Here is a 15,807-nt window from a genome sequence, read left to right as displayed (position 1 = left end):
ACAGATTCGAAATTCAAATGTAATATTTTTTTATAATTAAGTGTAACAGTATTTATGGCCAGACTAAGTATATATTTAGATACTAGCCTTATTTTCAACATGTTCCCATTAAGTTAAAAGAATCTCCAACAAACCCAGCTTATGAATGGTCCGGATCCGGTTATCATGCTGCGTCAGCGCCTGCTCCAACAGTTCCCGCTCGTTCTGCTCGTGCACGATGCTGCTGATGGCGCTCTCCAGCCGCATGACTGTGGTCAGCTGCTGGCTTTGCAGCTCCTGGAGTGTGGAGCATACCGATGGAAGTCATGTATTATTTTTATTTGCGATGATCCTTATTTTATAATTATTAATAATGTGAAAAGTAATTGCAGTGAACACGATAATGACATATAGGCTTTGTTTACACAATTTAAATAAGCATATATAAATATAGGAAGTAAGAGGTTATTCCTATGCTATTGAAAGTCTTAGAACAATACTTTTTCTTGGTCTCTTTGGGTCTTTCTTTGAAAACTATAAAATAGTCTAACACGTCAATATCATTTACCTCTTTGTAATCTAAAGGCTATAATTGAAGAAACGTAAAAGACTAAGAAGCACTAATAAAGGTGTATGTGTATCCCATACTTGCAAAGCCAGTTGAACATTAGCCAAATCATGTTTGAACTGGGCAGCCCAGTTGGCGGATCTCTCCGCCTCATCATCTAATGCCGCTCGCAGCGAGACCAGGGTCGAGAGGAAGTGCTGTGCCCTTTCCTCCACCAGCACCAACTTAGAGCGGAGGTTCTCTAGCTCGGTAGACTGGACGTCGCGGTTGCTTGACTCTTCTGTGAGGATCAGTCTGTAATGGAAATTAATTTATATTAACTAGCATTGCTGCCTAAAAAAATATTTTGAATTGAAAAGTTTTATACAAATGATTTTATGTTTATACTATGATATTATGAAAACCTTATTACTATGAACTTTATTAAATTAAAAAAAAAAATTAATAATTTATGTATTTTGAATTGTATTTCGGATACGATTTCAATACAAAATTTATTCAAGTACCATATATTTAGTGTACTGTTACTAATTTTGCATTTTGAATGAAATGTAATTTAAATTTACGTTGCGTAACGTAAGTACTTAATATGATTATTCGATTCAAGGATCCTCTTTCACATTAAAATAATGAGTACAATTAATAATATGTATCCTTTTCCTCACCCTTCTCAGTCCATTTCTTCTTTCCAGTCCTTTCCTGATCTCTTACCCTTTAAAAATGGACAGTGCTTTTGCAGGGTCTCCTCTGCGATAGTTCATAGGCGGTGGTAATTGCTTACCATCAGACGAACCACCAGCTCAGATGCCCGCTATGACATAAAAAATACATTACTTAATCGTGGTTAACTCCTTCTCCAGGTATGTTACGCAGTCCTCTAATGGAACGGTTTTCGGAGTCCACGTGTGGTTGGTGATGACGGGAGGCGATGGGTCCACCACGCGAACATGGGTGGACTCGGTGCGATTCTGTAAGATAAATATTCTTCGTGGATTAACAATTAAGGTATGCATTATACACACCTAGGTACTTAATCTCTATGTTTTAGACATCATAAACGATAAGTTTGCAAAGGAAAGAGTAAAAGGTGCTCTCCTCAAGGTATATTGCATGTTTAAGTTAAATTTATATATATTTAGGTAAGCTCACATACCTAGCTTTTTAATAATAATTCTAATATTAGTTCTTACTGTTCACTTACACAAATACAAAAAGCCATGAAGTAAGTAACGTCAACATATGGGGTCCACGACATAATCCTGGCGATTCAGTATTCCTTTGCGTTAGGAATACCATCTTACAATCGTCAAAAAATATTTATTTATTCCATTAATAGAAAAGGTTTTTTTGTATCTATGTTTATTTCATACCTTTTTTTTCCCTTAATCCGAGTATATTTTAAACTTATAGTTTACTTTGTGAATGTCGCCTATAACTATTCGTTGGTAGCCTACTTTTATTAACCTCTTTGGTTTTTATTTCAAGAAGCAACAATGTAGTTTCCGTTGCATTTTCCAATTTCCCACACTTTTTATTACCTAGGTTTGTTAATGAGTTCTATTTTATTTTTAACACTAGCATGAGATTTTATATGACAACACTTCAGCGGACAATCGGTAGCGTACATTTTCCACATTGGCTTATTAAAATTGTTAAAGCAAAAAATTCTATTTAATTATGGGTGTTGTATTTTAGTGTAAATTTAACTTAACTCATCTCATTAATTGTTAAATTCTTCTAATATTATAAATGCGAAAGTTTGTGAGGATGTGTGTATGTTTGTTACCCTTTCCCGCAAAATCTACTGAACCGATTGCAATGAAATTTCGCACGTGGATATCAGGACAACTGGAATAACATATAGGCAACTTATCCCTATATTCCTACGGGATACAGACTTATGCGGGTGAAACCGCGGGGCGTAGCTAGTATTCCAAAATATAGATTAATATTTTCCAAAAAACCGATTTCATTGCAAAGTTACATTATGGCAACAATTAAAACCAAATAAAATAGATATAATTAAACAATTTCATTCGTACTAGAATGGATAATAACCGTATCTGTATCAATGTTAGTGAAGTCTTAAGTGTGTCTGCTTATAAAACTTTATGTATTTAAATTTCTCTTCCAAGAATATTTCTTTATAGAGAAATTTAAGCATTCCAGTTTTTTACCACCTCTCCCGTATGAACTTTACTCCTTCTGTACCTCATTTTAGTGCCCGATGTGACAAATAATATTAGGAACAATTTGATAAAATATGACGTCAACAAATAAATTCACCTTGTCCATTTTGGGGCATTCTTTGACGTGAGTATCCTTGTGCTTTCTCTGTATCCAGGCGCCGCAGCGCAGCGGGCATTGCTCTAAGATGCTTCCGCATTGCTTCAAATGGTTCTAGAAACAATATCACAGTTAAAGATACGAAGGCTAGGCTTTCGAAAAACATAGCTTCATTAATTAATACGTAACATAATTCTACTATATAGAGGAATTAGATAGCCCAGCTGCCTACTCCATGTACACTTGTTAAATCGAATATATTATATGAGGCTTATATTGTTAATTTTAGAGAAAACATAAACGTTGTTTCTTTTTACTTTTAAAATGAAAAAGCGGGAGTAACCAATTAAGTGTATATACCCAGGTAAGCAATATTATCAGAACAGCACAGTTTTTGGATTAATTGTTAGCCTATGACATCTAATAGACACGTGTGACTAATTTGTAAGTCCGGTGTCCACGCTTAACTCAAGAACTATAGTTTTTTTTTGTTTATTCGTGAATTGAACTGGACGTGGAGTGGACTTATAAGTCAAAGTGCAAATTTTATTAAAATCGATTGATTAGTTTATGAGATAGAGACTTAATATACAAATAACATTCACTAGGAAAACAACGGCTTCCACGCCTTTGACACCACACTTGACCGAAGTTTTTTTAACAAAACTAAAGAAAAAAAGAAATCAAACACCGAAAAAAGCTATAACATTTTGTACAATATTGATTATTATTTCAGTAAGTATGATAATCATGATCCTTGTTGAAAATAATATAAGTTTTAAAAACAATATTTTTTCCATCTTCATTATAATTTACATACAACTACACAGACGCTAGGAGCACACGCTTTATCAGCTTTCCCTGTATGTTTATGTGTTTTTAGCTTGATTTTGACCCACTTAAAACGTACAGATAATTCAAACTTTGTACACTTATCAAGGATCGGTGACAATGCAATAGTTTCATGACTTTATCTTATTATCCTGATTAATAATGAAATAAAATTCTTACTTATACTATATATAAGAAGATATACGACAATTTATTTGATTCCATCATTAGAGCGCGTTTTTTTAGTTTTTTTTTTAATATTTAGATATTTTATTACAATAATTTTATGTATGTCATAATAATTAAAACATACAATTTTATACCACATTATTTCAAGGTTAGCCGCTGATTCTTCGTCATCTCGGAGATAATAAATGGGGATTATATGAAGTGTTTGCTGCTGTGCTGTTTATCACATTTTTTCTTATGTTACGTTATTGGAAATTATGAAATAATCAAATACTTAATGTAGGTAAAAACTAGGTACCAACCTATTATAGAATATTAGGTATATTTATGATTTTCAAATTAAAATTCACAACATAAGTTCGTATGCGTAGATAAGACTAAGGTTCTTATAAGAATTCACATTCTTCGGAATTTATCTAAACTAGGTTGTCTATATTATCTATTCAAAACAACATATACACATGTTTATATTATTACATTTTAAATAAATTACGTAAGAAATATATTACAAATATTTAATTTCGAGGTTTATGCCAAGGAGAATATACCTACACGAATTAATCACATCAAAAGTCCTTCTATAAGAAGTCTAATTGAATAAATAAATCCTCGAATATGAGTTTAGAGCCGGAGGCCGGTTTCATTTTCCTCTCTCTACTCCCCACTCTCTACTCATCATTCCCTCTTTCCATGACGTCAATCTCTACCTTAACCCTTACCTCTTAAAAGTGGGCCGAGTATTCACAGAGGCACTACGAATGTGATAAACCACCAGTTCAGTTGCCCGAAATGACATTAAAAATGAAATATTAAATAGAAGGTTGCGTCGTAAATCTAATTGACTTCAATATGTACTGAGAAAAAATACGAAGAAATAAAAATAAAAGTACCACTTATTTTGTACAAATAAAATGTGAAATCATAACGCTATTTTTAGAATTACCTTTATCTCTGCCATTCAATGCATTTTCATTTAAACTCTTCTAAAAAACCTTCAAAAAGCAGATTATCAATTCAGAATATTATATTATTCAGAATATATAGCTGAAATGATAATCTGCTTTTTGAAGAAATTTGTAGTGTCAAATTGTGAGTTATTATTTTTGTTTCGTACTTAGATTAATGTACATTAAGTGCAAGTTTCATCAAAATCGTTCCAGCACATACATACAGGGGGAGGTGTGTGTCTAGTGTAATAGATGTATTTAATAGACAACTAATTTTCTTAGAAACTCAGGATGAAGATAACTCAAGCGCTTACTTGCAGTTTTCCCATTTCAAATTCATCATTGCAGAAATAACATGGGCTGATAGCACCTTCGGCTACAACGATGGTACTGCTCAATTCTGTTCGATTTAAACTCATTTTACACCCTATTTTGATCACATTTATAAAGTCTAGGAAGATCAAACTTTAGGGCATTTAACTTTAACACTATTTCAAGTTTTATACCCTATCACATAAGTAATTAAAGATTTTTCCACTTTTCACTCGCAAAGTCGGTGCACGCACAATTAAATTATAATCCTTATATTATTAATCTTTTTAAAACAGTTTAAATGAAGTGAAATTGCTAGAAACGATAGCCAACACTGTGTTCGGAGGGACTGTCGGTCGGTGCGTCACCTTATCTATCTGATATCCGATATCTAGCAATGTGCGTGATAAGCTGTGTCAATAAATATTGTCTAATTTTTATGTGTTTAATGGGTCAAGGTACTTTTTTGATTGCGAATCTTTTTCTATTGGCCAGTTTACAAATCTCAATGATTTCTGTACCTTATAGTAGCTAATGATTAATTGAATTTATTTATGAATATATACAAATAAATTAAGACACTACATTGTCATGAGAAAATAAATATTAGAATTATTAAATTTAGAAGTGATGCGGTAAATTAATCCAATCGTTATTTTCTCCAATGAAACTGGCCAAACTATATAAGATATGAAAAGTTTGCGCTATGCTAAATAAAATGTGTCAGTTAAATCAATACAATTTGTTATATCAATAAATTATTGACAAATATGACGTGAGAGTATATTCTGATTTGACCATATTAGCTATTATGATATTTACAAAGCCATACAAACAATATAATAAATGCAAATGAACATTGTTCCACGTAATGTTATCTTCATAAGATACGTGCAAAATTTGCTACCAGATACAATTAAACTCAACAAAATTCTATTCAAAGCAATATCTGCAATCTCCTAATTGATAATTTCATTATGCAGATCTGCGCTCGCGCAATAACTTGCTGGCTTCGCTTACCAGTTACAGCTTACTTAATTTTAGTTACCGATCGAGTGTCGAAGTGGGTGGACGCGTGAACGTGTGACCGATATCAAACAAAACGCGTGTTTTTCGACAAAACTTTAATGGCTGTTTAAATTATCGTGTGGTGAAGTGAAACATATTCCTTAAAGGATTTCACTGTAAGTTTGTCAGAGTGTAATTGAGGAAACATTTATCGTTTGAATGTTTTAATAATTTATGTGAAACGACAGTTTAATTGTCTTATAATGATCTTAAATTGTTTTACGTCTGTTAAATGGTACGACAATAGTCAACATATCTTTACAAAAACATACAAAATGAGTTAACTTAAGCATTTATATAGAAACGTCCAATATTTGGTAATTTCCAATCTATTTCTATTAAAACCTTGATGACAAGATTTACCGAAGGCCCGAAGTGACAACAGAATATAATAAAATAAAACACAGAAAATAAGCACCTCATGGGCCCATAAATATTTCATTTATTTATTGTAGATTGTCATATTTCAATCAATAAATTGCGAGTCTTTAATAGCGTAAAATTTTATATATGTAATCGTAAAACAAACCTGATATTTAGGAAACAAACTTTAAAGCTCAATAAAGTAGCGACATAGAACTAAGATTGATGAATCTCATAAAATGTTCTCAAGGTAAATAATTTTAAGTTATCTCACAAGGTAATAATCGTCTCTCGTCAAACACAGGAACAAGGAAGGAGTTAATAACAACAATAGATTATAATAATATGTTAGTTGCATGTGAACAAAATATAAATAATAAGCAGCTTTTTATATAAAAATGAATTAGATATTTAATGGAAATGGCAGATTTCGTCGAATCACCAACAAAATATTCAAAATACAGAGAAAGTCATGAAACACGTTCGCAAGGTTTGTATTTAAATGGAATATAAATGAGGAGACATAATTTATTTCCATTTTTATGTGTAGAATAGCCAGATAAAAACTCTTTTCTTAATTTTTGTGAATATAGAGTAAATAGCGAATTAACGAAAAGACTAATAATATTCGTTAGATATTTAATCGAAAATCCCCGCTTGGGAGATACTGATCTCTTTATTAAAACACGACGGACTTTTTATCTAAATATTGATGAACACGATGATGTATTAGAAGCTAAAAAAGTATTTTTAAATAATTTAGTAAAATTATTTGAATTTTTAGTAATATTATCTGTTGTTTTTAAAAGATTTTTAGTTTTCCCTCGAGTAGAAATGCAGAATAAAACTTTTCATTCTTTTTCATGTAAACTCAAAAAACCTAGGAATCACTTCAGAATCTCAGTTGTCTTACAAACGCCAGTTGTTGTCAAATGAAAATATTGCCCTCTTGTCGGCTTTTTTTAGATTCAAGCCTTCATCAAAGACATTTATACTTAACTGTTGCTATTTTACATAAACGAGTTCTAATAACAAATTTTAGCAACCTTTTTTGTAGTTATATCGAAGGTGAGTTGTGTAAAAACTTAACAATCGCAACATTAATTTACAAAGACAATTTAGGCGGTATTTTGTTCTGAAACTAAGAAAAATAGCCATTAATAAAGTTGATGTTCCTGCGTCTTACGTCTTACCTAACAGCTTTGATTTATCGTAAGCAGAAACTTGTTTTTGATGACGAAGCACTTTTTTCAATACGCTTATTATATTCTTACATATTTAATTAAATTGCATCTAATTTACCATAGATTCTTCGTTGTTCATTTCGGCATTATTAAATTATGTACGTTGTGTTAACAAGTTGTAACAAATATATTGAATTTTAGGTCACATTGCAAATTGACGTTTCAATGTTATTTAATAATTGTATAGATAAGAAAATGTTTAACAAGTTAGATGTTTATTGATACCCGGAATATGATCATGCGTCACCTATTTCGTAGTGATGAAAAAAACTGTTTACAGATAACATTACATCTAAAGATTACTTAAAATGGAAACAAGTCTGTGTTTACAGAAGAAAAGAAAGCTTTAATTGATAGTAAATTGCGTTTTAATCCTGAATATAAGAATATGATTTTTTTCGATATATATGCCTGATACATTGAAGTATAAGTATTACTTATATAGGGCTAATTGTAATGCCTGAATCAGTCTGGGTCACGGTCAAACTTTTACGTGGTAAAGTAACAATCATACTCTCAGACTGTCATGTATTTTATCATTTTACTATACATTTCGATAACATATAGTTAATATTTATGTACATAATGATACATCTTACACTAGAGGTCGGTTCGCGAATGTGGGTCGTGCTATGATGTAATTTAAAAAACCTGTTATATAAAAGTATATTCGTAAATACAACTGTGTGGATACATTCGGTACTAGGTTTTTTTTTATGGGATTGACCTAGAGTTTATGTGATATGTAACAAATTTGTTGAGTATTAGAGTCTTCTAAGCAGTGGTGGCTCAGGGGTGAGAACCTCGGACTTCAAAATTGATAAGTCGGGGTTCGAGACCGGGCGGAGCGTGCAGGAAATAAATTGATTTTTCAATTTATCTGCACATGTGAATAACGTCACCACTGCTTAAAAACGGTGAAGGAAAACATCGTGAGGAAACCGGCATGTCCAAGAATCAAAAGTTCGCCGACATGTGACATCTGCCAACCCGCACTTGGCCAGCGTGGTGGATTATGGCCTGAACCCTCATAGGAGGCCTGTGTCCCAGCAGTGAGAACATATATGGGCTGATGATGAGAGTCTTCTAATGTATTTAGTTTATATCACGTTATGTGTATGCTATGATTGACATTGTCAATGTCGACTCAAAGTCCCTATATGAAAAAAAATACTATTTATGAATTTACTTGTATATCTACTTTTGCGAATATGTTTTATATCTCTAGTAATATAACTGCCAAAGAAACAGTTGTGTCTATCTGACTCTTCTTTATGTCTAAACCACTATAAACGATTTGGTACAGAATTAGTTGGAGACCTGAAGAACGATAGTTTTTATCCTGAAATTCCCACAAGAAGGGAAAATTTTGGACTGTCTATTTTTTCCTTCCGCTACGCGGGCGAACGGATTCTCCAGATATCAGTCCTAAATCAGTAACATTAACTAGAGCCAGCAGTAAAACAAGACTAGAGGAGAAGAAGAGATAATTATCAAATAATTTTTGTGAAACATTCACATTATTATGTGCTGCCATTAAAATTAATTGAAACAAAGATTAAGTGTCATAACAAGACTAAATTGAAATGGAACATATATGGGCGCTAGCTTTTAAATAGAATCGAGAATCATGAAAATCGGTTGACCCAGTAAAAATATATAAACTTAGTAGGCAACAAACATAAAAATAAGGAGTCGAATTAATAATCTTTTTTTTTATTCGGTTCAAAACAGCGCAAGAACTGCACAAAAAATGATATTAAAAGATTCGCAAATCATTATGATACGTAAGTATGTAATTAACTGCCTGTTAGATTCTGTTTATCTTCAAATCTTTACATAAAAAGTGTGACTTCCTTATACATAGCAGTTGCTACAAAGTCTAAAATATGTATAACCATGTCATATTTATAATAATATACTGACTGAAACTTCTTATAATTAATTTCTTTATCACAAAATATATCCTTAAATTAATTTAAATATTAGAATTAAACTTTAATGTAGTTACCATTACATATTATGTTTTGTGTGCCATTACAATACAATATTATTTTGAATTCGAAAGGATCGTCCTTCGTTGTTTCTTTTACCTTATTTGGTGGTATTTACGAAGTGGTTGTTGACAAAAACAATATTTTTTGATACAATAGGATAAGAATGTATAATGTAAGACAAAACCTCTTTTTTCTCAGCTTTTTACACGTATAATTTCAACATAAATATATTTAATATTACTATATCTCTAGATAAATTTCTTTTTTAAAAGAGACTAAAGCGAAGGTTTTTCTGCATTCTTCAAGTTTACGTGAAGTTCCTCTCCATTTGTATCATCCAGTGTAAATTGCATCCCAATCGTTTAGTGATTTATGTGTGAAGATGAGACAGACAGATTAATTACAAAATTATTTAATTCACATAACTAATTTGATATATTGGCCATTTCAAAGGATAAACTGTAGTGAGTATCAAGTGTATTTATATATATTTATTTGTATACGTCCAAAAGTTTCTGCTTAATCTTAAAGTATTCCGTGATATATGTCCGTTGATACAAAAAGAGCTTTAGAACAAGAAACGCATGCAGCTTTCAAGTTCCTGCCTCTTTTAAATAAATAACACAAAACAAGTCAAGTCCAAAGTCCACTAAATAATGAACATTACGACCTTGACAGTTCACCGAAAAGCATAAGCTCCAGTGTGAAGATTTTATTTTTACAAATTCAATTCCGAGCGAGATATCAGAAATTCTCAAAGCGTGATTCCGAATATCATTAGTGCAGAAGCAATCTTATCTAGAAGACATAAGGTTTAAATCAATATGTAATGGGTGATATTTTCAATATGTTTTTGATAATTCCATTGTTGTTCACCTTTTGTACTTATGCAGCTTATTGTTATCCCTGTATGTACTTTATTGGAGTACTAATTTGACGTACCCTTTACCTACTTTACATTCATTGTTTTAATATTCAAACGATTTAACCAACGCTCTCAAAAAAGAAGGAGGTTTTCAATTAAGTTTTTTTCATATACCTGCTTAATGAATCCGTGGGTTTTCCAGAGATTGGCGTGATTATTTTTGTGCTTGATAAGAAATTGTTGTTACACAGGATAGTATACTTTTTGAAGATGACTTCTACCACTACCAAACTACTACTACGACTACCAAAAATAAAAAAGAATTTGTGAGAGAATTTTTAAATTGATCTAGCAGTTCTTGAGATTAGCGCGTTCAAAAAACCATTCAATTTTGGGTGTAATACTCGTATGAATCACCTATAAAGTAATTAATCATTAGCTACTTATGTACTTACTTGACCATGTCCCATGCGAGGGAAGTCGCGGAAATAAAGTTGTTAAGAAAGCACTACATAAAACAAAGTCACTTTCCGCCGTGTGTGTATCCTTAGATCTTTATAATAACACAACAGATTTTGGCGTTTTTTTTTTTTTAATAGGTAGAGTGATTTAAGAGGAAGGTTATATCTATAATAACAAAAAAATAGGGGGGGGGGGGTTCAACTCCGAATTAAACGCGTGCGTATCCGCGGGCAAACGCTAGTTCCGAATAAAAAGCAATAAATTATTACTGTCACGATGTCTAGTCACAAGTAAAAGTGTTTTGCGGTTAGCGGATTGTAATGGATAGCTGTATAACATATTAAATCACTTCTTACTTAGAGATATTTTCAATAAATATTTCTTTAAATTGAAATTTTTTATTATAATTTATGTATGAGATGCATGACAAAATATTGACCGCCTCCTTTGTGCGATTCCCGGTGGAGACGCACAATAATAAATAATAGTTTAAAAAAACTAAAAAACACGCTTTAACAAAAATCATATTTTGCAAATTAAAAAATGGAATAATTTTATCAAATTAGTGTATTGTCATCGGTCCTCAATAAATCTACAAAGTTTGAACGAAATCTGGCCGTTTAAAGTGGGTCAAAATCGCGCCCAAAGAAGTCGGTTACAAACAAACATACAAACAAACATACAAACAAACATACAGGTGAAGCTAATAAAAAGCGTGTAAAAAAAACGTCTCGGTCTGGCAGGACACAAGACTGATGACCTACTTGTCCATAAAAAATGTGTAAAACAGTGAAACAGATGTATATCATCTACCCCATACCTCAGTGGGGGACACGGGACTTCACTATGACAAAATACCATATTTCATTGTGAGCAGAACATAATATTATATTTTACAACTATTTCCCGTGGCTTTCCTCGCTTCGTCAAATAAAATTACCTAACAGTTGTCAAACATGTCAAATTTTTAATACAGCGCCATCTATCTAACTTTCTACATTATGGATTGATTTACATGCGTATAAAAATGGTGGAAGATAGCATCTAGGCTTCAAACTATCTCCAAACACAAAAATCATGCCATACTAAAGTACGCCGTAAAAGACAAAATAAAAGAACAAACAAACACACCGTTGCTTTTAATTAGGTAAGGATGCATTTAAATCAATATTACATTATACATGTTAATCAAGAAATTTAGAATGTTTATTTCTAAGACAACTTGCATGCACCTAAGGAATTATATATTTTTTAATTATTGCCAAAGTTACTACTGTGCTACTGCGAATGCGCCAACAGCAAGTAAATAGGCTTACTAACGAAATGTGTTGTTGAAATAACCCCTACGTTTGTGTAAAAAAAATTAAAAATATCTCGAAGTCGGCAGATGATGTTGTAAAATATTTAAGTATATAAATTCGATATTTTATTTTTGTTTTTTATTAATTTCAATGTCAATTAGTGTGTTACAATAATAATTTGAAGTTTTGCTTGGGGAGTGTGGGTCCTTGGGTCAAAAATATCCTCAGTCGACACGTATATTTAATACTAGCTGTCCTCCGCGGTTTCACCCACATCGTACACATTGGCTTATATGGGCCTTTAGCGTTACCTCAATAAATAAATGGAAACAATTTTTCGGTTCGCATCAGCAGTTAACCGGTGGTAAATGTTATAATTGTGTAATATGACAATTCAAAAGTGCTTCTATAGGAAGTCTAGTTGAATGAATAAATGTTTGGGTTCGAGTTTGAGTTTCTGATATTAGCGTGTTCTAACAATCAAAGTGTTAGCTTTATTTAATTATTCATACAGAGTATAAAACTGCTTTGTCTGTGCATAATTTGTACTATTCCAAATATTTAATGAGGGACCATCTGAAATTGATGAAATAAAAAGTTCACTAAATCATAAGTCTGAATATGGTTCTAAATGTACGTTTATTCTTCATAAGCTAGAAATGTTAATCATTTATGCTTCGATATTAGTCTGTGATCAAAGTGCTTTAAACTTCCCAGAAACACGAGATGTTTGCAAAACACTGACCCGTACGATGTTGTGGCCGCAGCGAATTGAAAACAGATGAAATATGTTTGATTACTTATCTTACACACTATTCGCTTACATGATCAAAGGAAATTAAGTATAAATATAATATTAATATAAGATATTAGTATAAAATATAGTATCAAAAAAGGCGCCATCTATTGAACTTATAATTTTCTAAGTGTTTAGAAATTAAAAACTTTTTAACGGATTTTGAACCCGATTTTTTCATTATATTATTAACCCGACGTTTCGAACACGACGAACGACGACGTTTCGCTAAGTGTATAATACTCGCGTAAAATCTAACACAAGAAAATACTATTTTCTAAGTGATTCGAATGTCTAATGGATCTTCCCATAGGAATGAAATGTTTTTCATTTTTTTATGTCCCCGTCGGCTGCGTTTATTGCGACAAAAGAAGCCTATTCACATTTCATTCTAGCCTCCAGACTTTCTCTAAACACAAAAAACGTATGGTACCTACGTTTTACTTTACGTTTTTAAAATGCAAACAAACATTCTTTTGATTTTAATTTAAGTTCTGCTTACTGGAATATGAGGGGATGCTTTCACAGTTTCATTGATAAATTTTCTATATGTGCGAGTAAATTATAACCAGACTGCTATGAGCTATTTGTTTGTTGATATATTCGTTACCAGCACGGTTTTGAATCAGGATTTTCCGGTTGTGTGGCCGAGTTAACCTTTGAACCTACCTAAAATACGATATATTATAATAATATACAAATTAGTGTTGAATGCTGTTTCTGTTTGAATCAAAATATCTTAGAACTCGAGTCATTTAATATATAATTTACCTCCTTTATAATATACTATCGGAAACACGCGGCGTCACTTGCATGGTTAAGTAGCCTATGTGATAGTCCAGACTATAATCTATCTCTGTACCAAATTTCGTAAAGTTACGCTGATTTCGCTTGAAAGAGTAACAAACATCCATCCACCCATACTTTCGCGTTTATAATACCTATTAGTAGAACCACAGATAACATAATAATATACTAGGTAGGACTATGGAATTTCAATATCTAGATAATTCTTTTAAAGAAATAGTCCATTGTTTATGCTACAGAGAGAAGTAAATTATTAAAATTCCTTTGCGAAACGTTATTCAAAATTTATTTTCTTTGATTATTATAAATGTTGTATAATTTTCGTCGTTTTAATCGACTTCAAATACCTAAAGGTTCTCAATTAGACTGTGTTTTTTGTCACTTCATATTTTTTTTATCAAAAGTAATCTCTTTATTTGTGTAGTATGTAGTATACAACTTTTAAGAAGCACCTTTTGCTTTTATGATGTACACGTAGCTTGACGTATTTGGTTTTGGCCGTTTTGCTGTTTGTTTTCTTATTATTTAAGATACTATTATATTGAAACCTTGGTTTATTTGCTCTTCAATTTTGAGTTTTTGCACAGCTCGACGTTTTTGTTTTTAACTTCCTCAGATTATATTCGATTCCGTGAATTGTGTTTTGCACTTAAGCTATATCAAAACTGAGATTATCTACAAGCTGCTACGTCATAATACAAATCCAGCATTTTGAAAGTGATTTCTTTAAAATTTGCTTTAAAAACTCCATTCATATCTGTTTAACCATCTAGGAGCTACAAGGAGACAGATAAACACACGTATACGCGACTAAATATATTATAAGGATCGTGTTCGTTGCACTTAAAGTAATTATTAAGCGTTCAAAGATATATTACACTAGCTTCCTTCAGAAGTGCTTTTTAGTCGTCAAAATACCTACATTTAACATTTCCCACTGCTTCGGAAAGCAATTTCTACAGAAAAGAGACGGCAGTTAACTCTAAATGTTATTTTAAAATTGTTAATTTTACATAATATTATATCAAAATAATAATGCCAAAGAACTAAGGATAACATAAGTTGTAAAGCACAGAAGCACAGGACAAGAATACTAATAAGGTAATGATAGTGGGCAAAAGTATGCGAGCAAACTCAAGTATCTACGTACATTCACTACGTACATTCCATCACTCTCATAGTCCGATGGGAAGGAACCGACACAACCGGAGAGATCAGACCAGGGCGCAGAACTGATATCGACTTGAGCTCTCCCATGCATGGAAGTATTATAACATTATCTATCTAACTTCAGAATGTTATAGATATTTCTAGAAAACTATTTTAAGGTATATTTATCTGGGAACCTAAAACTTCAGTCATCCATACTGGCTTGATCAAGTTTACTCTTAGAAAGCAAAATATAAATCTATTTTATCTATAATTTATACTATATATTATGTGATAAACACAAATATTGCTTAGTGAAAGGTAAAACCGCAGTATTTAGCACTCGGAATCCGTTCCCACAACATTGGATGTGCCAACTCGACCTGCATAGCTTACATCATAATATGCAATCCAGCTTATAGCGGCTTAGTTGTTTTTATGACATACACGTGCTATGTGTTTTTTACAGTTTTAAAGCATTCGAGATTTATAAATATGGGTGCTTGCATTGAGTGTAGGTTTAGGAAAATGAAGTATTAGTTATTAGTTATATATATATATGATTATCATGCTCTCAGCACAATATAGAATCCAAAGACAGCCAAAAATTTAACGTATCTTTGAATATTAATCTTCTATGCAT

General features: G+C 31.9%; 2 protein-coding genes across 2 annotated transcripts in view; one reads left to right on the top strand and one right to left on the bottom strand.

The window, feature by feature from the left end:
• The window catches only part of LOC119837298 (TNF receptor-associated factor 3), a 30,175-nt gene that overhangs the window by 5,049 nt on the left and 9,319 nt on the right, over positions 1–15,807 (bottom strand). Inside the window, exons 3-7 of the mRNA XM_038362815.1 lie at positions 5,115–5,251; positions 2,830–2,947; positions 1,382–1,517; positions 628–841; positions 135–276 (exon numbers count right to left, since the gene is read on the bottom strand). Coding sequence (XP_038218743.1) covers positions 135–276; positions 628–841; positions 1,382–1,517; positions 2,830–2,947; positions 5,115–5,251 — 747 coding nt within the window. The remainder of the gene's footprint in view (positions 1–134; positions 277–627; positions 842–1,381; positions 1,518–2,829; positions 2,948–5,114; positions 5,252–15,807) is intronic.
• The window catches only part of LOC119837297, a 67,090-nt gene continuing 57,448 nt past the window's right edge, over positions 6,166–15,807 (top strand). The window contains exon 1 of the mRNA XM_038362814.1: positions 6,166–6,296. The gene's annotated coding sequence lies outside the window, so the exon portion shown is untranslated. The remainder of the gene's footprint in view (positions 6,297–15,807) is intronic.

Source organism: Zerene cesonia, chromosome 27, assembly GCF_012273895.1.
Source record: "Zerene cesonia ecotype Mississippi chromosome 27, Zerene_cesonia_1.1, whole genome shotgun sequence".
NCBI classification, from domain to species: Eukaryota; Metazoa; Arthropoda; class Insecta; order Lepidoptera; family Pieridae; genus Zerene; species Zerene cesonia.
The sequence above is the reverse complement of the archived record's forward strand: the minus strand, read 5'-3'. Positions and strand labels throughout refer to the sequence as shown.